Source organism: Sus scrofa, chromosome 4 (assembly GCF_000003025.6).
Source record: "Sus scrofa isolate TJ Tabasco breed Duroc chromosome 4, Sscrofa11.1, whole genome shotgun sequence".
NCBI lineage: Eukaryota > Metazoa > Chordata > Mammalia > Artiodactyla > Suidae > Sus > Sus scrofa.
The window spans coordinates 29,498,885-29,525,662 of NC_010446.5; the positions used below are offsets into that span (position 1 = coordinate 29,498,885).

Sequence of the window (26,778 nt, forward strand, 5' to 3'; positions counted from 1 at the left end):
TCAGCAGGCAACCAGTATTTAATGGGAGAGATTTAATTATCTCCAATTAATATACTACAGGCATGACTATTAAATCAACTGAGGTCTTTAGGTAAGAAGAGAGTTTGAATTTTATCATCTAAGGACAGTGTTATTTTGGAAAGAGGCAGAGGTAGTAGAGGGAGGTTAAACAGTTTCTGAGAAGAATCACATGTTTGTAAAAAGGTATTTGGGAAACAAGAAGTCTCATTTGGGGGTGCAATTGGCATCTTGGAAAGGCAGCTTCTATATGACTAGACATTTAGCATTCTTAGTTTATGCTCATTAAGTATTCTTTTTTTCCCCCAAATCATTGTGACAAAAAAAATTGTCCCCCCAAATTGCCAAAAACCTCCTAAGGGAGCAGTACCATCCCTGGAGGAGAACCATTGAATAGTTTGTGTTTAGTGTGCAGTGGGTTGGAATTGAGAATGAAAACAGAGTATTGAATGCAAATGATAAAGGTCTGGAGTGCCATGTTAAGTCTGGATATTATCTGAGGGTGGATATCTGAGTGTTGGCAGTGAACTAAAGCAATTGTTTTATTTAAGATAGTTCTTGCAGAAGTGCAAGAGATGAGTTGGAGAAGGCTGCTGTAACAATTGTGGATGAGAAATCATGTTCTGATGAAAGGTTTGTGCATAATGAATTCCAGAGACTTGTAAAATAGGATCAATGAGACCTAGTAACTGAGTTAATAGTGTGAAGAGAGAATCAAATTTGATCCTAAGGTTTCTAGTGAAGATGACTGGGTGAATAGTTTTGCCTTTAGCACAGATAGAAATAAGTGGGCTTGGAAATTTTTATGTACTTCCATTTCATGGAATTGTTTGGATTAATACCTAGAGGGACCAGCTCCCCCAAAGTATATAGATTGGCTAATTTTTTCATATATGTACATTGTCCCTAAGATATATTATTTGAGCTGTCTAGTAAGGTATATCCTCCTGGTTTTGATCCTCCGTAGGAGGATGGGTCCTTTTTGAAATAGATTCCTGTTCATACTGCTTTAGACAACATATAGGGGAGGATTTGAGTCTATGACTATTCTGCGGGTGTTTTATTCCAGACTATCAGTGCACAAGGACAATAAGATAAGGGTGTATATGGCTCCAGGCATTTATTCCAACTTTTATCCCTAGCATTCTACACATTGTGTATGGGTGGTAGGATGACCATATAATGTATTAGCCCACCTGGGACACTGGCAATTGAAAGAGGCTGTTAATAGTAGCTATGAAGGGATATTGGGTGTGAACTAGGACTATCCTGGCCAAACTGCAATGGGTAGTAATTCAGCAATACATCATAGTCTATCAATAGGATCTTCCTTAAAGAGATGCTCTGAAGCAGGGTTAACACACACATTTTTGGCTAAGTTGATCCCTTTTCTCAGAAATGGAGAGGAGAGCAGTGACTGTAAATCAGGCTTGAGAAGAGAATCGACATGTGAAAATGGGTTTGCTGTGGTTATACTTATTGTAAGTGAATGCAATCAATGTTGCAGTTTACTGACCTAGAAATCATTACTTATCTGGTATAAGCAGTAAGTGCTTATTAACAAGACTCCAGTGAGGCAAAATGAAAGTGGAAAATTATTTCTGAAATTCTCAGTATATGACTTCAGATGACCATGGTTCGTTCTTAATATTTGCTTTTTTTCATAGATACTTTGCATACATTGCATTTTTCTGTTTTCTATTCAGAGGATGAGACATTTAAATTGGAAACACTGTCACTAACTTAAAATTTGAGATTAGATCCATTTTCTAAGAGATTAGTGCTAGACATAAGAGAGGATTATACTTTTAAGTAACAGTAGATTTAAAAAATCTTGTAAATGAAACTTGCTCATCTGTTTTCCTAATCACTAGGGTAAATTCTATTATAAAGAAAAACCTTTCTTCCAAAGGAAGACTTGCTCTACACAATGTTGGCTGAAGTTGGCTTCTTGGTCCATATAGTGTGGAGCTTGTAAAATTCAAATATGCTTATAAAAACCAATTCAGTAATCATTGTGACATACTGTGGAAATATGTACTAAGACAACAAGAGCTGATATTGTCTATGTTATTGTTAGGTGATATTTCTCTCATATTTTCTTTTTCATTCATTGATAAAGCCATTTACATGAAAAAGCTTAATTTTTAAAATTGTTACACATATTTCTAATAGAAAGCACATAGACCTTTAAAAAGCAAAAACAGAAATAAATGCTACTAGAAGATAACAAAAATCAACACTTTATCTTCCATTCTTTGATATTTTGTTTCTGTGCATATTTATGTCTGTCTTTCCTTACAAATATGTCTTTTTTTCTGTTTTGTAACTTCTTTTAATGAATTATGAACATTTTTCATGTCATTAAATATGACTGCATGTGTTCTTCTGAATGGATGTACCATAATATATCTATCTACTACTCTATTAAAAATTTGCTTTTAGTTTTCACCATTATAAGCAGTTATATGAAGAATTTCTTTAAATCTATATTATTTTGCTTATATACACATGCAGTTTTACACATTTTCTGATTTATTTTTATAAGATAAGCTTTTAAACTTAGCATATTTCCCCACTTTATTGAGACGTAGTTGAGATACAGCCATAATGCATATTTTAAAGACTTTTTTTTTGTCTTTTTAGGGCCACACCCATGGCATATGGAGGTTCCCAGGCTAGGGGTCTAATTGGAGCTGTAGCCACTGGCCTACGCCACAGCCACAGCAACGCCAGATCCAAGCCATGTCTGACCTACACCAAAGCTCATGGCAATGCCAGATCCTTAATCCACTGAACAAGGCCAGGGATTGAACCTGCAACCTTATAATTCCTACTCAGATTCATTTCTGCTGCGCCAGGAGGGGAACTCCTAAAAACTTTTGATACATAGTGACAAATGACCTTTTGTGGAAGTTTTACTCATTCACATCTACTAATGGCAGACATTTTCCCTTACATCTCAACAATGCTGGTTATTATTGACAAAAAGTACAAAAATACATTTTTTGTTTGTATATACTTTGATACAAATGAAGGTAAATATTTTTCACATGAATATTGGCATTGTAGAAATTTACCAGAATCCTTGGCCTTCTTTTTCCCTCTCTTGCACAACTGTTTTTGTTCTTAGTAATATACTTCATTTGAAGCTTTTTATTTATGACACAGTTATATGTCACATATAAATGTGAATTCAGTGGAGCATTCACTGAATTATCACAAAGTGGACACTCATATGTAACCACCATTTAAGGACCGTTAGTTAGCGGCGCCCCAGGAAACCCACATTGTATCCTTCCCAGTCACTCCCCTCACTCCTTCAACAAAACTGCTGTCCTGACTTGTAACCAAACACATATAAGAGATTATTTATTCATGACAACACTAGTCATATCAGCTATAAGTTGGAAACAACTCAAATGTTCAAACAATAAAGTATCTTAAAAAAAGTACAAAAAGTAGAGATGAATGGGCTACTGCAACATGCAGCATCATAAATGACTCTCACAATATAACACTGAATGAAAGAAGCTGTAAAAATAATACATGCATTCACATGCTCTTCAAAAATAAGTAAACTTGATCTATGGTGCTAGATGGCAGGTTTGTGGTTTTTATGATGTATTTATTGAACACCTATTGTGTGCTGGCTTTGGTACTAGATACCTGGAGATAAAATAATGATTAATTACTAAATTATGCCCTTTAGGTGCTTGTGGTATAGTACAGAGATTCTCTACCAGGGGTTATTTTGCCCATCAGGGAATATTTGAGTAGTATTTGCAGATCTTGTGGTTATTACAAGTGGAGGGGTGCTAGTGGTATCTAGTGGACAAAGGCCATAGATACTGCTCAACTTTCTCCAATGCACAGGACAGCCTCCTGCAGCAAAGAATTACCTGGCCTGAAATGTCAGTAGTTTTGAGGTTGAGGAAGCCTGGTCTAGTGGAAATATAGTTAATAAAGTGTATTATATGGTAAAGGCTGCTAATTATTTAGCTTGCGTTCTGTGCCATCTACTCTTAGATGTACTTTTTTTTTCTCATTTATTTTTCAAAGTAGGTTATGGTGTTTGTATTTTGTGGACAAAGTTACCAACTGAGTAAAATGCACTTTCTATGGTTGGAGTGGATTTCAGCAATGAAGGAGATTCTTTCTCTGGGTGTTAGAATTATTAGGATTAAGTATTATAGAACAAAGGGGGAAAAACACATGGAAAGGTATGGAGACACACAAAAATCATTCATTGTAAAGTAAAATGCAGGTGGTTGAGTACAGTTCCATTGTAAAAGCAGAAATGATGCTAGTTAGGTTGGTGGGGACTGGGCCTTTTCAGACCATATGTGCTAAACTTAGGTAGCTGAAACATCCTGAAAGCCACAGTTATCAACAAAAGATTACAAGTAAGGGAATTATAAGATTATGGTTTTGGGAAATGTTTTTCTTCTGGCAGCATGGGAGATAGGTTAGAGGGAAGTCAGTAATAAAGGCACAAGATCAATAGTCTTAGGTAAAAAGAAAATGAGAACAGCTGTATTCTCATCAGACCCTACCTGGCCAATCTATATAAATTTCAAGCTTCCCTACCCCAGCATTTCCTTTTTCCTTTTTTTTTTTTTTATCCTTCCCTCTCTTCTTTGCTCCCTCTTTCGCTCATTCCTTCCTTCCCTTTTTTCCTTAGCACTTATGGGTAACTGACATACTTTATATTTAACTTACAAGTTTTATTCACCTCACCCAACTAGGATGCAAGGAGGGGATTTTAGTCTATATTGTTCATGGTCTTGATAATGCAAAATGGAGTCCAACACATAGTGGATGCTTAGTAAATATTTGAATGAATGAATGAACTAAGGTAGTTATAGTGGAAATGGAGTGGAGGGAGAGAGACTGAGGAAGAATCAATAGGACTTCATAATCAATTGGAGGATGTTAGCCAAAGGTGAAGGGAGGAATTAAGATGACTTATGATTTTGGTTTGAGAGCTGAAGAGTAGAATTCATCAAGGTACAAATTATGAGAGGAGGAGCATATTGCTGGAGAGAGAAGTCATGATGGTGGAGAAGAGAATGGTTGGTTTGGGACATGCTCAGCTTGAGATAGTGTGAGGCATCCTGGGGAGGATGCCCGATGAGCAGTTAGGTGTAAGGGTCTGGAGCTGTCAAGGGAGATCTGAACTGAATTACTGAAAAAAAAAATCAACTGAGAGAGAAAATGAGTTCTGAGGATTGAAAGCTGAAGAATATTGACATTTAAGAGCAAGCAAAGAAAAGCCCATGAGGAAGCTGTGTTAGAGTCTCCAGGAAGATAGGAAATTAGAGAATAATGTCCCAGAAGTGAGTAGGATAACTTGAAGTATCAGGGGGTCAGTGCCAAATAGAATTGTTGACCTTAATGGGAGTTGTTTCATTGCTGGAGCACTACCGTGATTGTTCTGATTTCAGGAGCAAATGGAGTCTTGGGGAAGCAACTGTGGGATGGATTGTAGACACTATTTTCTCTTCTTTCCCCTCTCTGCTAAATTTGTTGAAAAAGAGTATCTGATAATAATTAGAAGCCTCATGAATTAGGAAGAGAGAGCGTGTGTGTGTGTGTGTGTGTGTAGGGAGATTTGAATGGGAAGTAGCCAGTTGAGGTGGAGTAAGAGAGATAGGATTAAAGAAACAAGATCATTGAAGAGACAGAAGAACACAGCATCTAAAACCTAAGTGGGGAAATTAGCTTTGGACAAAACAGTTGTTGAATCAGCAATTTATAAAGTACCAGGTTTTGTTTTATTTACATACTAGGAAGAGTATCAAAAAAAACAGGCTGAAGTGAAAGAAAACAGACTAGTAGAATTTTTACCTGTAAGAAAATAATATGTATACTTGTCTTGCCAGAGACAGTGTATTTTCAAAAATCATTTGCAAACAAAAATCACTGAAATGAGATTTTGCAATTCTGTATCCAATGAACTTGCTACTTTTGTTTTCACTCTGTTACATTTTATGATTCTGCCTGTGTTTTTGGCACTTTGTGAGAAACTTGTTTGGGGCTAGGAGAATGCCTAGTTTGTTTTTGAAAAGACATGAGTTTAAAAACTAGTAATTTTGAACATAGGAGAAAAATGCAAAGTTAAGTGTAACCATCCCTTAGTTTGTGACCTCCGAGATCAGTGTTTAGGTGTTTTTATTATGTGTATTACTACATGTCAAGTTTGAGTACTTTTGGAAACACCTGCCATCCTTGAGTCATGCAGTTTAATGATGGATTTGGCAAAAGGTTAAGGCATTTACAATTAAGAGAAATATGTTTACAATGTTTTTAATCAAATCTGGATAACTAGCCTGCAAATGAGGGGACAGGTATAATTACTCTGAGTACCATAGAGTCTTTAGACTTTAAAGATCTATAAAGATGTAGACCTCTCACAAATATATATATATAATAAATATATATATAAATATATATATAATAAATATATATTATATATAATAAATATATAAATATATTATATATATAATATATATTATATATATATAATTTTAGGGGGGTCTTTTTGTCTTTTCTAGGGCCGCTCCCATGGCACATGGAGATTCCCAGGCTAGGGGTCGAATGGGAGCTGTAGCCACCTGCCTACGCCAGAGCCACAGCAAAGCGGGATCCGAGCTTCGTCTGCAAGCTACACCACAGCTCACGGCAACACCAGATCCTTAACCCACTGAGCAAGGCCAGGGATTGAACCCGCAATCATGGTTCCTAGTTGGATTTGTTAACCATTGAGCCATGATGGGAACTCCCTCTTACAAATATATTGATGTAACCTCAGTATTGGTGGATTATAGGAAAAGTAAAATAAAATGACAGAATTTCTTTATTTAGAAGACACAAATTGACAATATACAGTTGGGTTGCAGGTAAAACTGATAGACAAGAGTAATACTCAGCACCATTGCCTAAAGTGCTGCTGGAGCATACAATCACATGGGAATGGTGTATCACATAATTATAACAGGGGTAAGAGAAGGGAGTGGTTAGGTGAGAACAGTCAGGAAAGGCTACAGAAACTCTATAACTTAGTGATACTCTCTGCTTCCTTCACGATCTAGCCTGGGTGGCTTAAGAAGTAGTTAAGAGTTAGGGGGCATTCAGAGGAAATGGATGAACATGATACATGAAAGGGTCAGGAATGAGACCTTGGTGGGAAACCTGGAGGTGATAAATGATTGATACTGCTCCAATGAAAAATAGTATTCAGATTTAGGGACTATTATGATTACATTTAAAAGAAACCAGAAATGTCCTAAATCATGTATTGTGTTAGAGCTGTTTTACTTCAGCAAGCTACCAGATGGATTAGGGATCCTTTTAAGGAGCCTCTCATATTCTTTATTTGGAGTAGAGGCCACAATAGAATCAAGGAGGCATGATGATGATGAAGGGGATACTTGGGTAGTTTTCCCAGTGCTAATGGTATATATTCATCTGGTGAAGAAAGAGAGGGCACATTGTAATTTGGGGGATGGTTTAGGCTGCTTAATAAAGTATGTAAACATAGCAAACACTTAACACTTACCTTCATATACTATGCAGGCACAATGTGTGTTTTTAGAGAAAATGCAAGGGATACAGTGTGATAAGAACTGTGATAAGGATGCACTGAGTGCTCAGGGAACCTGTGGATATCAACTAACATGCACCTGGAGTGGGTGCATCTTAGGATTTCTCAGAGTGTGTTACCTGAAACAATCCCAGAGGAGGAGGAGGGTGAGTAAGAGCAAGAGGGAAAAGGGCCTTCATAGCAGAGACTCAGCTCAGAGTTGGAACCTAAAGTTTGAGTATGGAATCCTGGAGGGTGAGGATGGAGGGACCATAAGCTGGGCAGACAGTCATCTTATTTTAGAATATTCTTCAGTGGCAGCAAAGGAGTAAAATGAGGCAGCACTTAAACTGAAGCATGCATCAGAATCATCTGTAAAAACACTGATTGCCAGGTCTTCCCCTAGAGTTTCTGATTTGGTAGATCTCAAGAGGTGTCTAGCTTGCCTTTTCATGCAGTTTCCAGGTACTGCTACTGTGGCCGGCTCAGACACTACACTTTGTGATTCACTTCTACAGTGTGACAATTATGTTGTCTCCATCTGTCACTAATTATGGAAAAGAAGGCTTGGCATTTGGGAAAAGACATATTTTAATATGGCTTAAGCAAGCATTTGAGGATATTGTGAAGAAATGTGTGTTCTTCCTTATGTCCCTCATTAATGATCAATACCAAAATCCATAATCCTATATCTGATTCTGGGCTCTACTATATTGATTGTGGTAGAATACACTGGCTTTCAGGTCAGGCTTCCAGTGCTGCTAACTTTCCCCTCCACTGACTCCCTTTTCTGCCTCCCCCATTTTCTCCTAACTCCGTCTTTCTAATAACCATTCCCAATCCTTTATGTGTTCTGGCAATATGGTTTCCTGGTTTATAATTCTGTCCTGACATTTTAGAATCTAATCTGCATTTGTCTTGATTTTGTCGATAAAGCTTCTGATTGAAATATAGCTTCTGCATAAGTAGAAACTTTTTTGTCTTTGTGCTATTTCTTTGGGCCGCTCCCGCGGCACATGGAGATTCCCAGGCTAGGGGTCCAATCGGAGCTGTAGCCACTGGCCTACGCCAGAGCCACAGCAACGCAGGATCCAAGCCGAGTCTGCAACCTACACCACAGCTCACGGCAACGCCGGATCGTTAACCCACTGAGCAGGGGCAGGGACCGAACCTGCAACCTCATGGTTCCTAGTCAGATTCGTTAACCACTGCGCCACGACGGGAACTCCGCAACATTGTAAACCTTTATTTTGGACCATACTTTGGAAGGAAGAGCAGAGAAGTATTAATGGGCAGAAGTGCTTGGTCAGAGAGGGGCTTTCTGATGGCTCTGCCTACAGCTGTCTCAAGGTTGGAGATCTGACAGGGATCCCAGTTTACTCTGTGACAATGAGGGAGCCTCGTATTCTGAGCCCCAGTGTTCTTACCTGTAAAAACCAGAGGAGTCCATGAAATCACTGTCCTAAAGTTCTGTGTTAAGAAATTACTGCATTTTGTTATTTGAGACTGGGCTCTCTTCTCAAACTATGGGTGGGGATGGCTATTCCAATATTCGCTCAACAATTCTGTGTTGCAGGAATTCCTGTCATGGTGCAGTGGAAACGAATCCAACTAGGAACCATGAGGTTGCGGGTTTGATCCCTGGCCTCACACTCAGTGGGTTAAGGATCTAGTGTTGCTGTGAGCTGTAGTGTAGGTTGCAGACATGGCTTGGATCTGCTGTGGCTGCGGCATAGGCCGGCAGCTGTAGCTCTGATTATACCCCCAGCCTGGGAACCTCCACATGCCATGGGTGCAGCCCTAAAAAGACAAAAGACAAACAAAATTCTGTGTTACAGATAAACATTTACATTTTACAATTGAAAAGATAAGCTTAGAATGGTTCAAAACCTACCTGAAGACCCACAGTATAAAGCAGAGCTGAATCTTAATTCCTGTTTCTTTAACCTTAGCTTTCTGCTTCTCTTGGAGAAAAGGAAATAACAAAAAGCACATTATTAGTTAAGTTTTACAATCTAGCTTTGGAGGGGGTGCAGTAAGGTCTTCACTTTTAATTGGCACTCTTTGAAAGGTTATTCTCTTGAGATGGTTTGTTTCTCAAAGAGGGACCTTGCCTTGTGGGCCATTCTTTGGGTTAACAGGTTACTGCCAGCTGGAGAAATCTTATTGTCCCAAAGTGGCTTGACATTGAAAAAGCTGCCACTAGCCAATTAATAACCCTGCCAAACTTGATAAAGTTAGGAATAGTTCCTTAGAGGGATCATGAGGATGGCCCTGCTGTCCCCTTATCCAAAGATAATTGGGATGTCATTACCTGCTAAGTTGCCTTCTTCTCAAGAAAAGCCATCTCTGCAAGAGAGTGGGCTATTATTTTGATGTACCCATGCCTGGATAAAACATTTGTCAATAGATTTTAGGTTTAGGAGTTTGTATATAAAGGATTGGTCTCACCAGGGCCACTGTTTAACTGGCTGAGGTCAGCTAGTCAAGAACTTGGCATTCTAATAGGTGCTCAATATGTATGAATTGAATGATTGAAATGTCCCAGGTGGTGGGGTCTCTGAGAAAGAGAGGGAGGCTCAGTAATTTTGGCTGCTTCTCTATGAAAGATTCCAGGTGCTTACTAGGATAGTGAAGACTTTTTTAAAAAATATTTTTTTCTACTATAGTTGATTTACAATGTTCTGTCAATGTACAGCAAAGTGACCCAGTTATACATATATATATATATATATATATATATACACACATTCTTTTTCTCACATTATCCTCTATTATGTTCCATCACAAATGACTATATATAGTTCCCTGTGCTATATATATCCTGCTGTATCCACTCCAAATGCAATAGTTTGCAGCTACTAAGCCCAAATTCCAAGTCCATCCCACTCCCTCCCCCTCTACATTGGCAACCACAAGTCTGTTCTCCAAGTCCATGAGTTTGTTTCTTTTCTGTAGATAGGTTCATTTATGCCATATATTAGATTCCATATATAAGTGATATTGTATGGTATTTGTCTTTTTCTGACTTATTTCACTTAGTATGACAGTCTCTGGTTCAATCCATGTTGCTGCTAATGGCATTATTTTGTTCTTTTTTATGGCTGAATAGTAGTCCATTGTGTATATGTACCACATCTTCTTAATCCTTCTGTCAATGGATATTTTGGTTGTTTCCATAACTTGGCTATTGTGAATAGTGCTGCAATGAACATACAGGTGCATGTATCTTTTTGAATGAAGGTTTTCTCTGGATATATGCCCAGGAGTGGGATTGCTGGATCATATAGTAATTCTATATTTAGTTTTCTGAGGTACCTCCATACCGTTTTCCATAGTGGTTGTACCAACTTACGTTTCCTACCAAGAGTGAAGGAGGGTACCCTTTTCTCCACACCCTCTCCAGCATTTATTTGTTGACTTGTTAATGATGGCCATTCTGACTGGTATGAGGTAGTACTTCATTGTAGTTTTGACTTGCATATCTCTAATACTTAGTGATGTTGAGCATTTTTCATGTGCCTGTTGGCCATTGGTATGTCTCTTCAGGTCTTCTGCCCATATTTCAATTGGGTTGTTGGTATTTTTGCTGTTGAATTGTATAAGTTATTTGTATATTTTAGAGATTAAGCCTTTATCAGTTCCATCATTTGAAACTATTTTATCCCATTCCATACGGTTTTTTTGTTTGTTTTTGTTTTTTCTGGTTTCCTTTGCTGTGCAAAAGCTTATCAGTTTGATTAGGTCCCATTGGTTTATTTTTATTTTTCTTTCTGTTGCCTTGGGAGAGTGAAGACTTACCTATCACTCTCCTTTTGGTTAAGTCCTTTCACCTGCTTATGACTGTTGGAAGCAAGTAAAAGGAGACCTAGAGAAGTTAAATAGCTTGTTCAAAGTCATGCAGTGGATTTGTGACTGGAACATGTATCTGCTGACAACCCCTGTTCATTGTCCCTGAACTCTATGCTTCCTGGAATGCTCTCTGATTTGTTGGGGAGGGATCATTTTTTAAGTGGAACAGGTAAGCTAAGTAAGAATTGAAACTGTTTTGCATTTTATGTAGACATTTATATTAACTACCTTTAGCATTTAAAATCATGTAAAGGTAAACTAATTTCTTGATGAAATGCTGAACATAATTATCTGGGAAGGTGGAATAATGGAGCAACCAGGAGGCCATTATTTACCAAGTGACAGCTCTTTTTACTTCTTTTAGTGAGCTAACATTGATGATAATGAGGCTAATTAGATGATTCTTTTCTATTACCTTAAATTGGGTATACTGTGAGCTATTTCTTACACCATGAATTATTTCCTGTCTCTTCATTCTGTAAACAAAGTTCAGATAAAGATAAGCAATAGCTCATTGCATTGTGCTGAGGATAACAAGTAATAACACATATTTCAAGTAGTTCTTAAAGGAGAGGATCTTTTATTCAATTAATAAACACTTGCTGATCAACTTGTGTATGTGTGTGTCCACAATCCTACAAGGCTTTTGTTAGGCATGTAGACATTCCCTCACACTAATTAAAAACTGCACACATAGGCAAGAGATCTAATGAATTCTATTCCCTCTCTCTCTCCTCCCAACCCAAACAAATGTGTGTATTGAGGCTTGCGAAGGAAGTACTTCCCCCAATCACACAATTGTCAGTAGCAGGGTGGCCCAGTGGAATACTCTTTTTCATTATATGTTCCTTAAAACTAAACCATATGATGTAGACAAAACTATTAGGCACAATTACAAGCCTGAGTATCAGAAAATTTTGTTTCTTTGACTATTTTTTAAATGGTCAGCTTAAATGTTTTAAATCCCATTAAGCATTGCAAGACATTTGATTCTCTAAAGAGAAATCATTTTGTGGAAAATTACTTCTTTAAAAGAGCACTGAATTAGAAAGAACTTTGAGCTCTGGTTTGAGCTTTGGCAGTAACTAGCTTTGCAAGATTAGATAATTTACATAACACACACTGGAATAATAACCTATTTGTAATAATTCTCATGAGTATGTATAAAAAATTTCTAACAGGATGCTAGCCACACTTTTTATTATTGATCTCTTTGTGACCTTGTATGTATTTTTAAGTAGTTTCTGCAGTGTGCAGTCTCTCCCTCCAACCTTATGTCTCCTTCTCTAATGGTTTTACAGTTTAAGAATATGCATACTTGTGTTTCCTAGAGAAGGGCAAAAAATGAGACTTAAGAGCTTCAGTGTGGTTTATAATAAATTGGTGCCTAATTTGGAAATGGAGCTCTTTATAATTTAAGTATTTTTGTTTATAATGAAATCATATTGCATTAAAATATATGAGGTGGACACTGTTTCAGTGTTTATTCTAACCTGAAAGAGATTTAGTATTAAATTTGTTAGTCATTCAGCAGATACATCTGTCATTATCTGTTGTGTCCATCACCCACACCCTGTGAATACTGAATAGATCATGCTCTGTGTTCTTCAAGGTCTCTCCACTTAATAGGGTGATTATAATGAACATAGTTATTAACAACTTTGAGAAGAGTTGTTGTGGGTATCTGGGTGCTGAGGGTTCATGGGAAGTTGTGAGGAAACTTCAGCATAGTTAGGGTGAAAGGTACACATGGTAATGGAGAGAGGGTAGTGATGGGTGTGTCTAGCGAGAAAGATCCCGTGTTTTAAAATCGAGGGTTTGAACTGATTGTGGGAGTGAAGGGAGCCACTGAAAAAATTTGAAGCAAGAAAATGATTTGACTCACTTGTGTTTTTGAAAGCTCACAGAGGTCCTCATGTAGCTGCTGTCGAGCAATCTTAATTTAATCACTGTGACCTGGAGCACCAGTATGGTTAAGCCATAGATATGTATGACTGGGTCACTATGCCTCACAGCAGAAATGGACACAATACTGTAAAGCAACTATTCTCTAGTGGAATGAAGTTAAAAAAAGAATTTAAGATGTCAGCCAAATTGGAGTTACTATTAACAACTCCATGATGGTTATCACCTTCACACTGCAGATGTTTAGAATCCTGGTCTAGGGTAGCAATGCTGTGACTACCTGTCGCAAGATAGACCCTGCTTTAATTGAATCAGGTAATTCTCTAGAGAAAACTCAAAGGGTACTCTTTATTGCTGTTTAATCTGGGTGAAAATTATATCAAGACACCCATGAGCTAGGGTGAATATTTTCCTCTCTGTGGTAAGCAAGGCTATGTGATTTTCAATGCTGCCTATAAAATATTTTTAAATTTTTAATTATGATACTAATGTTTGGAAAGTTAAAAATCTGTTCTGATATTTAACAGAGGAAATATTACTTTTTCAAGCTTACATTTATTTTTCTTGTTGCACTGGTAGCTCTTTTACATGAGCTTATTATTTCAGGATAGACCCAAGTTGGACAGCATCATCTCTGTTGAAGCAGATGCTACCTTGTGCTCTGTTTCCCTTTGTGGAAGGAAGGCATCTATTTTGCATTTGTTTTTAAAGTGCTTTTAAAGTGTACATTCTTTCATCTGTTCCTGGTAATCCTATGAGGGAGGTAGTAATATCCCTATTTATAGAGCAGGAAACAAGAGTTCTGAGAAGTCCACTGATGAGCCTGAGGTTCACCAAACTAGGTAGACAGACATGACAAGGCTACCTTCACCAACAGACTGGGTAAAGATACTAGATCACTAGTGGTAGGTAAAAACATTATGTGAGTTTTAGCCAGAACATTGTTTTGTAAAATTATTCCTTTTTCTTCTCTTCAGTCAACTCCTTCACTTGACAAGTAAATGCCACATGTAGTCAAGAAATTAAAAGCTTATTATAATAGGATGGAATTTTGACTGATTGGTAAATGATAAGGAGTGATCCTTTTTGATTTATCAAAGTGGTGTGAAAAACATGGAAGTAAAACGTTGAGGAAACATTGTCCCCATGTTGAAATAACTAAATTTAAGCATCCTCATAGTCATTTGATATTATCTTAAGCACACAGCCAGATGGTGTATATAAGATAGCACTCTGCCTCCCTAAGCTTAAATGCTACCATTTGGTGTTTTAAAAATGAAATCCTTTTCTTTTGACCTTTTCCCTTCAGTGTGCTCCATGGAGTTAAATCATTCTCTAGGCATCAAAGTTAACAAACTATGATTAGGGGAAAAATCAGTTCTGTCACCTTTTTGGTGAGACCCTCGAGCTGAGAATAACTTTCAAATTTTTCATTGGTTGAAAAGAATCAAAAGAAGAATAATATTTTGTGATGCACAAATTGATACTAACTTTAAATTTTAGGATTTGTTAATAAAGTTTTATTGAGAAACAGTCATGCTTAATCATCTATGGATTTTCTGAGGATGCTTTTGTTCTACAACAGAGTTGAGTAGTTTGGACATAGACGGTATGGCCTACAAAGAATAAAGTACTTATTATCTGGCCTTTTATAGGAAAGGTTTGCCAATTCCTGCTCTAGCCTATTTGGAGTGTGAAGGGATTAAGAGGTTCTTGTTTTCCTTGGATGGAGGTTGAGTGGAGGGCAAGACATATATTAGCTTACATATGCTTTTCCGTTTAGTTGGGTGGAAACATCTGCATTTTCCAACATTTGGAAAATTCAACTAGGTCTTAGGTCTGAAATGTATTAAACTGCTTGGTTCCACCTTAACATGAAAGAGTGACAAGTTCCCAAGAAGGAGAAACACAAGGAATAACCAAAATGAGAGATCTGCTACTGGCAGGAATTTAAAATCTGATGAGATACTCACTTTTATAATCTTAAAGGTATTTTTCATTGCTGTCACATTCCTTTCCTATTTTATTTTGAAGTAGTCATCCTTCTCTTTCACCCCCTTTAAATAGGAAAAAAAAACTCTTTAAACACCTCACTTTTTATTCCTGGTAAACATGTCCAAGTTTTAATTTCAGATGCTTTTAGAGTGATTTAAAATATCCATCACTTGAATATACTGGAAATGAAGCCAACATTTTTATAGTTGCTGATTATTTGACCACATGATTTTACACAAGCCTCAGTGTTTCTTCAGATTTCTTTGTGTGCATGGGCAAGTTATAATTTTTAAACAGTCAAATGTTACAGTGAAGATACCAGGAACATATTTTAAAACTTTGAGGGTTTTTTTTTTTAATGAACAGTTATAACACTCGAAGTTAAAATAAATCAGGAGAAAACAATTATTTTTGACAGTATATATATCCTCTGCAGTTGAAATAGAGGGTACCTTTGGCATATAAAACAGAATTTGATAGTTATCTGGAAAAAAAATGTATACATTTCCAGATAGACTCCATTTACTTACCTAATGGTAATTGAGGATGAACATTACTGCCTGGCCAGGAGTTTTACTATCCTTGTGGTCACTGTCCCAATGGCCATGACAGACCATCTTTAGTTCACTTCGTAAACTGGACATCTTTCTGGTGCTTAGACAGGGGTGCTGCATGTTTGAAGCAATGTCTGTTAAAGGTAAGGCTTATTTGGCTCGAGGAAGTGACACAAACTTTATGTAGTGTCTTGTTCTCATTTCATTGTTCAGAGTATTAAATTAATCTGATGTAGGTAAGTCAGATATTTTTTCCTCCTATCTGATGCTGAGGGGATTAAGGCACAAAGAGGAGGTAATTTTTTTCCTCACTAAATTCAAAATTGCATCTAGATCTCAGTGTTCCTAAATCCTGGTTTTGAATGTTTGAGGTAGATGACTTTCCATGTAGGTACTTAAATGATTATATTCAGTTTGTTTTGCTGTGTGACCTAAACAAGGATGAAGCAACTATGTTGACTGTAGTTAGTGGTCTTTGGATGATGCTTTTCATTTGAGTAGTACATATACATATATACATACACATAGGTGTATATAATTAAATTTTATTTTATGAATGGGTAGTATATATAATTAAAATAATTATGCATACATATGTGTCCTGGTACCTCATTTGAGCTTCCTTCCATCTGCCATCTTGGATTATTCTAGTTGGTGAAGTTTTATACTCATAATAGCTCATATTCTTTGATCACTAGTTACACAGTAGATACTGTGCTGAGATCTTTGCCTCTATTAAACTTCTGATGCTGTCAAATCTGAGTTAGGGCCTGATGTTACCTCCTTTTTAAAGATGAGGATATTGAGGAAAAGAGAGCTTAACTGACTTGCTCAGAGTCCCACAACAGTTAATGAGCCAATATTTTAACCTCAGATCTGCTAACCACTGTACAATTTGAAAGGCCACTATATTCTCAGCACAGTTCTTATTTCTTGCCTTTGGCTCTTGTTCTAAGTGTTCTGTTCTACACTTGACATAGTGGAATTTCACTCTGTGCTAACTCTAACTAATAACTAGCCTCTCAGGCTAGAGGTCTAATCAGAGTTGTAGCCGCCAGCCTATGCTAGAGCCACAGCAATGGCAACACTAGCTCCTTAACCCACTGAGTGAGGCCAGGGATTGAACCCTCAGCCTCATGGTTCCTAGATGGATTTGTTAACCACTGAGCCACGATGGGAACTCCTATTCCAGTGGGTTTTATACAGACTACTACCCTGGATCTTCTGTTAACTTAGTGAAATTAATGCTTGTATTCTACATCATCACTCAAATAGTTCAGTTGTAAATATGAAACACTGAGTCCTGAAGCCTCTGATTCTGTCCTTTATTTTCTTTAGGTTGAAATATGATGAAGTTTCTAATGAGCTGTTACATAACTAGACCATACTAGAAAAAATGTAATTTTAGATTTTAGGTCATAGTTTTGATCAGTTCCTACTCTAATGGGATTATTGCAGTAATACACACTAGAAAGGCATGATTTGGGTAACATAAAGCTTAAAAACTTTATTTAGGGGTATTTATAAAACATTGCAAGTTTTGAGAAGGAATGTTAAACAGCAGTATTTGCAGTTGTTAGAGAAGTCTAAAATATTTAAACAATTTTAAGAAACCTCATATTAAATTGCACAGTCTATTACTTTCCATGTTAAGAAATTGCTAAAAGTATTATTTCAAATGTCTTTTTGGAACAATCTGTCTCTTTTTAACATTTTTTATTTTTTATTAAAGTATAGTTGATTTACAATGTTGTGATAATTTCTGCTATACAGCAAAGTGATTGAATTATGAACATGTATACATTCTTCATTATATTCTTTTCCGTTATGATTTATCATAGAACATTGCATATAGTTCTCTGTGCTGTGTAGGACCGTGTTGTTTATTCCCTCTGTGTATAATAGCTTATCTCTGCTAACCCTAACTTCATTCAGTTCCTCTCCCAACCCTTTGCTCCTTGGGGCAAATCTCTTTTCCTTGTCCATGAGTCTCTTTCTATTTTTTTGTAGATAGATTCATTTGTGTCGTATTTTAGATTCCACATGTAAGTGATAAATACTATTTGTCTTTCTCTTTTTGACTGACTTCACTTAGTATGATGATCTGTAGTTCCATCCATGTTGCTGCAGATGGCATTATTTCATTCTTTTTAAAGGCTGAGTAGTATTCCATCATGTGTATCTGCCACATCTTCTTTATCTCTTCATCTATTGATGGACATTTGTGTTGTTTCCATATCTTGGCTACTGTGAATAGGGGTGCATGTTTCTCTTTGAATTATAGTTTTGTCTGATTATATGTCCAGGAGTGGTATTGCTGTGATATATGGTAGTTCTATTTTGAGGTTTCTGAGGAATCTCCATACTGTTTTCCATAGTGGTTGAACCAACTTATACTCCCACCAACAGTGTAGGAGTGTTCTCTTCTCCACACCCTCTTGAGCATTTGTTATTTGTGGACTTTTTAATGATGGCTATTCTGACTGGTATATGGACATCCATATGTCTTCTTTGGAGAAATGTCTATTTATGTATTCTGCCAATTTTTCAATTTAGTTGTCTGTTTTTGTTGTATGAGCTGTTTGTGTATTTTGGAAATCAATCCCTTGTTGGTTGCATACTTTACCAGTATTTTCTCCCATTCTGTAGGTTGTCTTTTTATTTTGTTTATGGTTTCCTTTGCTGTGCAAAAGCTTATAAATTTGATTAGGTTTCATTTGTTTATTTTTGTTTTTGTTTCTACTGCCTTGGGAGACTGACCTAAGACAACATTGGTACAATTTATGTCAGAGAATGTTTTGCCTATGATCCCCTCTAGGAGTTTTATGGTGTCATAGCTATGTTTAAGTCTTTAAGCCATTTCGAGTTAATTTTTGTGCACAGTATGAGGGTGTGTTCTAACTTCATTGACTTAACATACAGCTGTCCAACTTTCCTAGTACCACTTGCTAAAGAGACTGTCATTCTCCCATTGTATATTCTTGCCTTTTTTGTCAAAGATTAACTATAGATGTGTGGGTTTATGTCTGGGCTTTGTATTCTGTTCCATTGATATCTGTTTTTTTTTTTTTTTTTTTTTTGTTTTTTTTTTTTTTTGCTGGTACCACACTATTTTGACTACTGCAGCTTTGCAGTATTGTCTGAAATCTGAGAGGGTTATGCTTCCTGCTTTGTTCTTTTTCCTCAGAATTGCTTTGGCAATTCTGGATCTTTTATTGTTCCATGTAAATTTTAGGATTATTTGTACTGGTTCTGTAAAAATAATGTCATGGGCAATTTGATAGGGATCACATTATATCTGTAGATTGCTTTGGGTAGTATGGCCATTTTAACTGTATTAATTCTTCCAATCCAAGAGCATGGGATATCTTCCCATTTCTTTGAATCTTTAATTTCCTTTATTAACATTCTATAGTTCTCAGCATATGAATCTTTCACCTCCTAGATCAGGTTTATTCCTAAGAATTTTTTTGTGTGTGTGCAATTTTAAAAAGTATTTTTTTTTACATTCCTTTTCTGACATTTTATTGTTAGTGTAGTTTTGTATCCTGTACCTTGCTGAATTCATTTATCAGTTCTAATATTTTCGTGTGGAGTCCTTAGGGCTTTCTATATATAGTATCACGTCATCTGCATGTAATGAGAATTTTACCTCTTTCCTTCAAATTTGGATACCTTTTATTTCTTGTTCTTGTCTGATTGCTGTGGCCAGGAATTCCAGTACCATGTTGAACAGAAGTGGTGAGAGTAGGCATTTTTGTCTTGTGGAACAAACTGTCCCTTTAATATCTGTTCAAATTTTAGTGTACATTGAGCCAAGAAACGTCTAGGATTTTCCAGGGGTTGGCTTGATGCTCTTTGCTCCTTGCAACTGCAACCTGAAGACTAAATGCCCCTCCACGTTTGTCTGCTACATTCTAAATGAAGGCACTGGGGAGTGGTTGACAATAAAGAGCAGTTGGAAAACAATAAATATAGTCAGGTTTTCAGGGTATGTTGAGGAACCTGAAGCCTACAGCCCTGGTGACCATGAAATAGTTGATGGGGATTCTTCAGTGTGTGTCTGAGGTCCTCTCTGCCTCATTATTTTTTTTAAATTTTTTAATTTTTTTAGAGCCACACCTGTGGCATATGGAGGTTCTCAGGCTAGGGTCGAATTAGAGCTTCAGCTGCTGACCTACACCATAGCCATAGCAATGCAGGATCTGAGCCACATCTATGACCTACACCACAGCTCATGGCAACACCAGATCCTTACTGAGCAAGGCCAGGGATTGAACCTGTGTCCTCATGGATGCTAGTCAGATTCATTAACTGCTGAGCTATGTGGGAACTCCACCTCATTCATTCTTTTCTTTCTCCAATAATTGGTTGTAATTTATAGAATTACAGTTTCACAGTTAGTTGATTTTTCTTTTTTTCCACTTAAGATTTTCGTTTTTTGTATGATTAAATTATGCTAAGACATTCAAATTAGAGATGATTTTTGTCACCCCATTTTTTTTCTAGGAAGGTAGATAAAACTCTGTTGGTGTCCCAAGGCCCTGAAAATGCTGCAGAACCAAAGGTTGAAGCAAGGAAGGAGGGTTAAATGTGGGTCATTCTCTTCTCTCAATTCATCTTCTCCACCCAGTTTGTCAGTTCTGTCAATTTATCATAACTCCTTTTCCATGACCATTACCTCTTGGAGTATAAGCCTCTCAATGGTTTTCCTTACCTCCACTCTCTTCCTGTTTTCAGGAAGATTCATTTCCTGAAAATGTGCCCTTACTAGCTCACTCTGTATAGACTTGAGTGTAGTTACATCATTATGTTGTTCCCTGCCTGGGTACCTTTCCTATGACTAGGCAGACAAGCCCAAAGTGCGGGAACTTAGCTTTTTCATCTGTGTCTCTATCATCATGAAGCCCGCCCTGAGAGTCTCTTATCTGTCCAGATGAGTGAGCAAATCAGATAGCATTTTGATCAAGGTATTCTCAGGCTCAATCTATCAGCACTTCTTACTACTAGTTAGATCAAGCCCTAATCTTAACATCATTTTTATTAATTTTACTTGTTACTTAAATCCTTAGAACCACACCAAACATAATAATTTATAATTTTATCTCTTTTTTTGAAACTATGTAAGAGGTAAAATTCTCCACCTATAGCAATCTAAACCTGAGTAACCTCCCCTCCATCTAGCCTCTTTATTGGGTCCATCATATGCCACATGGGCCATCTCCACTGTGTTGTAATAAATGGAGTCACCCTCCCAGGACTCTGCTTCCTCTGTCTCTCCCAACCTGGCTTAGCCAAGGTTCTAACTTCTATAGCACACATTACCTGCCACGCTTCAGTATTTACGTTCTCTATTATAATTGTTTTCAGGTGTTGGACTCTTTGTTTTCCAATAAGATTTGTCGTTCTTCACCAGCAACCATGGATTTTCTTTTTATATTAAAGATATTTACAGTGCATGTGCAAGCAATCTCATATTAAGCATTCAAATAAGTTTTTAAATATAAGGAATTCAATTTTTAGATGGCATTCATGTTAGTTCACTTGGCAGGCACTAAAACTTGACCATGTGTCCAGCACTGTGTTAGAAACAAGGAATTCAGAGATGGAGGGGAAAAAAATGTTTGTAATGGCAGAACAGAAATGGATCTGTCTTCGTTGCTTCTAATGTACCCAGCACATGCTTCCAATATCTACGATGAGATGTTGCAATGCCCTGAAAGTGCCACATGGCCCCCTCTTTGGCTTTCACGCCTCCAGGACAGGGAATGGGTATTATAATTTTATATTCTCATAAAATGGCACAATACCTGGCACATACTACATTTTTTGAGAAGGTTTGGAATGAATTATTGAACTAGAGTATAATTTTATAATGTTATAGTGCAGCCTGTATGGGTACTGAGGAAGGACAGAAGGAGTACGCAGCCTCTTTTTCTGTTTCTTGGCCAGAGTAATCCCCCCTTGCCAGATGACAGCCCCATCAGATTATATTTGGACACAGTTTTATTTGGACAGTATTTTACTTAAACCGATACTGGCAGTCCCTCTCTTAGTGGATTACATTTTTGAGGAGGCACTGTAATTTAGAAGCATGTAAGTTGGATAAAACAGGGTCTTGTTTTTCTGAACGAGGACTTAAAAGCCCAGATTTTTTATAGACAGGTCCCATGTTTAGTAAACTTCGAGATACCCATTTCCTTGGGCTTGTATTGAGTAAATCCCATTGGTGTTTTCAAACTCATTTATTTATAAAATTGACATAAAGATTTTCCTGAACTGTTAATACAGTGGCTAGTACAGGGGCTATTTCCATCGTGGAGTAGACCTGATGGGTCATTTGGATGAGCAAGAATATATCTATATTTTCCTGTAAACCTTTTGCATTGTTTTGAATTTGTGTTTGTAATGAGAATTCTTTTGTTTTATATAAAAAATGAGTTAATAGAGTTGATGTGAATTCCAGTTATTTAAAGGTAACAAACTTAAGAAATTTGGGGGGCAGACGCTTCAGGTTGAGGGGAAATTATGAGGACTATGAGACCCTCCAAAATGGTGATTTTTCTCTAAGGATGAGAGTTCTGGGAGAGGTAGCTGAACTGGACAGTGGGTTGTGGGGAGACCTGGAGCCAGTGAGGAAAGGTTTTCAGGTGCTGAAGTGGGTCAAGAAGCCTACTGGCAGTATAGGTGATTTTATGTAGTTGCAGCATTAAAATGCTTTCTATTCAAAGGTGTTGGTGATTAAATGAATCATGTCAGTTCAAGCTGCTAAGTGTATAGGTGGCCTGCATTGGTTTTATGTGGTGGCAAAAAGTGACTGAGACTAGGAAGGTCAGCAGAGCTTCATTTGGTGTTACAACTTGGCACCAATCAAAGCTTTTATTTAAATGCTTCAATGAATAAAAAATATTTAATGTTTCCCCCAGTGATTTGGAAAGCATCATTGAACGTATGAAAATGAAAGTTACTGGCAAGAGATGGTCTATGATCACTTTGAAGGCTAAGGCAGGTTCAGCATTATCATATAAGGGGTATAATTTCATGTACCCACATTTGAAAAAAAATTGGGATAATATTTCTTAATACATCCTTGCCTGTTAAAAATCATAAGAATTTATTTTAGAATGTTAGTGTAATAGTATTTTCTGTAAATTTAAGTAGGTCACAAATGTGTATTGAAATTTTCTGTTTTATTTTTAATATATAAATACATTACAATTAAAAAGATTCATGTGACTCAGAAATAATATTTAACATTTCAAAATTCCACTGTCCCCCTTCCCAAATTGACTTTTCTAAGCTACTTCATATACACATGTGTATGCAGTTTTATTGCATCATACTCTACGTATCCTGCCTGCGACTTACCTTTTTGACTTAATGATGGGGTTTAGAGCTTATTGTCAGCCATGCTTATAATTCATAGGCTTTTCCATAGTTGTAGTATTTTACAATTTGAAGGCATCAGATTTTTATTGTACTTAAATTTGAGGACAAATAATTAAAAGCTTTCTTCTAGCCAGATTTGTGCCTGAAGAAGTCCTAAGGGACTTTAGAGAGAATGATAGTTATTTCAGAAATTCCACATTCCATGAACTGGTATTAGGAGCATGGAGTGAAACGAGGAAAGGGAGCTACAAGTAACAATAAAGATCAGGAAAGGGCCCTGTAAAATTATTTCCAAATGCCTATTGTGATATCTTTTTGGTCAAAAAACTTATTGGTGTTGGCCATGTTTTGTTTTTTTTTAAATCAGATCTTGTAGATAACAGCTGATTTATGAAGTATATAGTCTTCTAGTTTCATTTTTTTGTTTTTTGGAATGTTTATCATTATTTCTTGGAAAATAATTCTAACGGGAAGGGTTGCTTGCTTTTTAAAAAAATGTGGCAAGAAAACCAACAATTTGTGGACATGATGGTCATGTATCTTGACCATGATTTAGAAGCTACTGACCAGTGACACACCACTATTTTATTAAAATACGCTTTACAACATTTAAAACTGCAAATGAACATTTTATAGGGTGATAAGCCATTCTTCTATGCCCACCATCCTCCACTAAAAGAGCAATAGTGTAATTTGACTAGACTTTCACCCACACATAGCTGCTTTTCCAATTGTAACTTTGCTTGACATTTTAGAAATTGAATTAGCTGTTTCATGGTGGTCATTTAATCCATGAAGACCTGTTTAAATTCAAAATTGTTAGGTGAAGAGTTTCTGTTTTCTTTTTATAAGTCTAGAAACTGTCATTTATAATGCATCTATTTTAACAAAAACTCCTTTAGTGTTTATATTCTACTTTCTGGCTTTATCTTCTCAATTTTCAAAATTTTAATATTCAATGAGTACATGTTTTGGTTACATTTTTTATTCCATTATCTCTTTGGTTGCAAAAACTAGATTTTTAAATCTTTTCTGCATCGCTAAAGCACCAAACAGTACTGGCACTCAGAGGCTTGTTAAATGAATAAAAATGTTGCCAGGGAGTTTTCATAGAGCTTTATGTGCTGTTAATTGCCATCAATTAAATCTGTTACAAGTAATAATATACTGTAATCTGTTGAAAACCCTCACCTTTCAATTAACCAATTCTCTAACCTTTTCTTCCTTCTCCTTGAAGAGTAGTTTAGAGTATATTTATTTTCACCCAGACAAGCCAATTACCTCTGGCCCAGATGTTCCTGGCATACTAGGCAATCAGACCTAGAATATAAACCTATAAATTATTGCCTCATTTTAATCCTCGTAATGTGAATGGCTTAGTAGAAAACTGCATGTTTCTAATTCACTCTTGCTTCTATCTGCAGACTACCTAGTTTGAGACAGCCAATTTACAGATGTTATTGCAAATCTTCGCAATAGCCTTATAAAGCCAGTGACACATCTCTGTTTTCTTCAGAAGGAAGTAGAAGCGCAGAGAGGCATGTAACTGTTTGTTCAGAGTCGCAGAGCTGGCATTCAAAACCACACATAACAGACCTGAAAGCACCCTGTTTCACTGACTCTTCTCAATGAAATTCAGTGTGGTAAAAGAAAAAAGACCCGATTTAGAAGGCAGTCTGTTTGGGGGCCTTTTAGAACCAATGCAGCTGCTACCAGCTTTATGATTTAATCTTAGTCCTGGTTCCTTATTTGCAAAAAAGGGGTTCTACTTCTCACTTTGATGGAAAATTATGAAGACTAAGTGGAAATGTTTGGCACCTTATAGGTTTTCCAAACTACTCCTCCAAATTATGACATCCTCTGATGAAAGTAAATGCATTAAACGGAATTTTAATTTACTGTCCTAAAGCAGAAGATACTGATTAGAGTATTCCCATCATTTTTCACTGTAGGTCTTTTGAAGAGCAGAACAGATTTCAATCCCGGGAGCAAAGTAATTTGTAGTGGGGGGTGTTTACTTTTTCTTTTTAATCCTTTGTTTTAATCCCATTTGGAGTTGCAAAAATCTCTGAAGAGTCTCATACTGCCTAGGGCCCCAGGCTGGAACTGTGTTTTAGCCTATTGATGTGGTGAGCTGCTGGAAGAGGTAGGAGTGATTTAGAATGAGATGGCTTCAGAGAACAAATGAATTGAACACATATTTCTCTGACCGCTAGAATTCCAATTGAGCCAACTGGTGAGTTTGTGAAAGTTTTATTGGTGGAAGCAGTAAATTTTTGACTGAAATTTTCTCTTTCTCTTTAAAATTGTTTTTAGGATGCAGAATAGAAAACTGTGATTCTTGCTTTAGCAAAGACTTTTGTACCAAGTGCAAAATAGGCTTTTATTTGCATAGAGGCCGTTGCTTTGAGGAATGTCCAGATGGTTTTGCACCTTTAGATGAAACCATGGAATGTGTGGGTGAGTAGTTTTTCATGTCACTTTCAAACTTCAACTTTTAACACCTGTTTTTTTTTTTTTTGGGGGGGGGGACATGCATGCTGAATGTATTTATCCTAAAAACAAATCAATTCTCTTGTTATTAATTAGAGCTGAAAATTATTTAAGTTCCTTGCTGTCTGAGTTCTTTAGTCATCCTGCCATGGGTAGTAGCATATATTTTGCTACAAAATTTGTTAGTTGTATATTTGTTAGGTTAAACTATTTAAATGCTGAGCATAATATTTATCGTCTATGTAATACACCCATGTCTTAATTATTTAATAAATTATTAATAACTGTTAAGGGAAAACATTTTGTTTAGAAGAAAAAATTTTCAAGCAGTGCCATGTGGTTAACTAGTCTATCACTTTTGTAATGTGTATTAACTATGGAGAATCTTAGTTATTTTTGTAAAAAAAAATCATTTGGGAAGAGATTTTTTTCAGACATACTTTGTTGATCAACTAAATGTTGCAAAGTATGTTAAAACAATTTTACTAAATTTGGATATGTAGAATGCATAATTTAATATAAATATATATGCTACTTGTAAATAGGAATGCACATTTTATAAATTTTATATTTTTGAGTGTTTATAAAACCCTTAGCATATTTTTATACCACTGATTAAAAGGCAAAGATCTGTCAGTACTTACATTAAAAAATTTTCTTTATTGGCATATAGTTGACTTAAAATATTGTATTAGTTTCAGGTGTATAGCAGTGAATCAGTTTTATATATATATATATATATATATATATCCATTCTTTTTTTCCCTCATAGGTTATTACAGAATATTGAGTAGATTTCCTTGTGCTGTGCAGTGGGTTCTTGTTAGCTACTATTTTATATATAGCAGTATGATGTTAGTCCCATCCCACTAATTTATGCCTTCCCTTCACAGTCCCTACATTCTGATAAATGTCTGAATCTAATCTTAGGTGTAATAGCATCTTCCCCACTCCTACCCCCACCCTTGCTACCTCTGAATTTTGACG

The 26,778-nt window shown here is 36.5% G+C and overlaps 1 protein-coding gene across 1 annotated transcript in view; it reads left to right on the plus strand.

Annotated features, from left to right (window-relative positions):
• Positions 1-26,778, plus strand: part of RSPO2 (R-spondin 2) — a 162,117-nt gene that overhangs the window by 83,111 nt on the left and 52,228 nt on the right. The window contains 1 exon segment of the mRNA NM_001293141.1: positions 25,615-25,758. Within this exon segment, the coding sequence (NP_001280070.1) occupies positions 25,615-25,758 (144 nt within the window).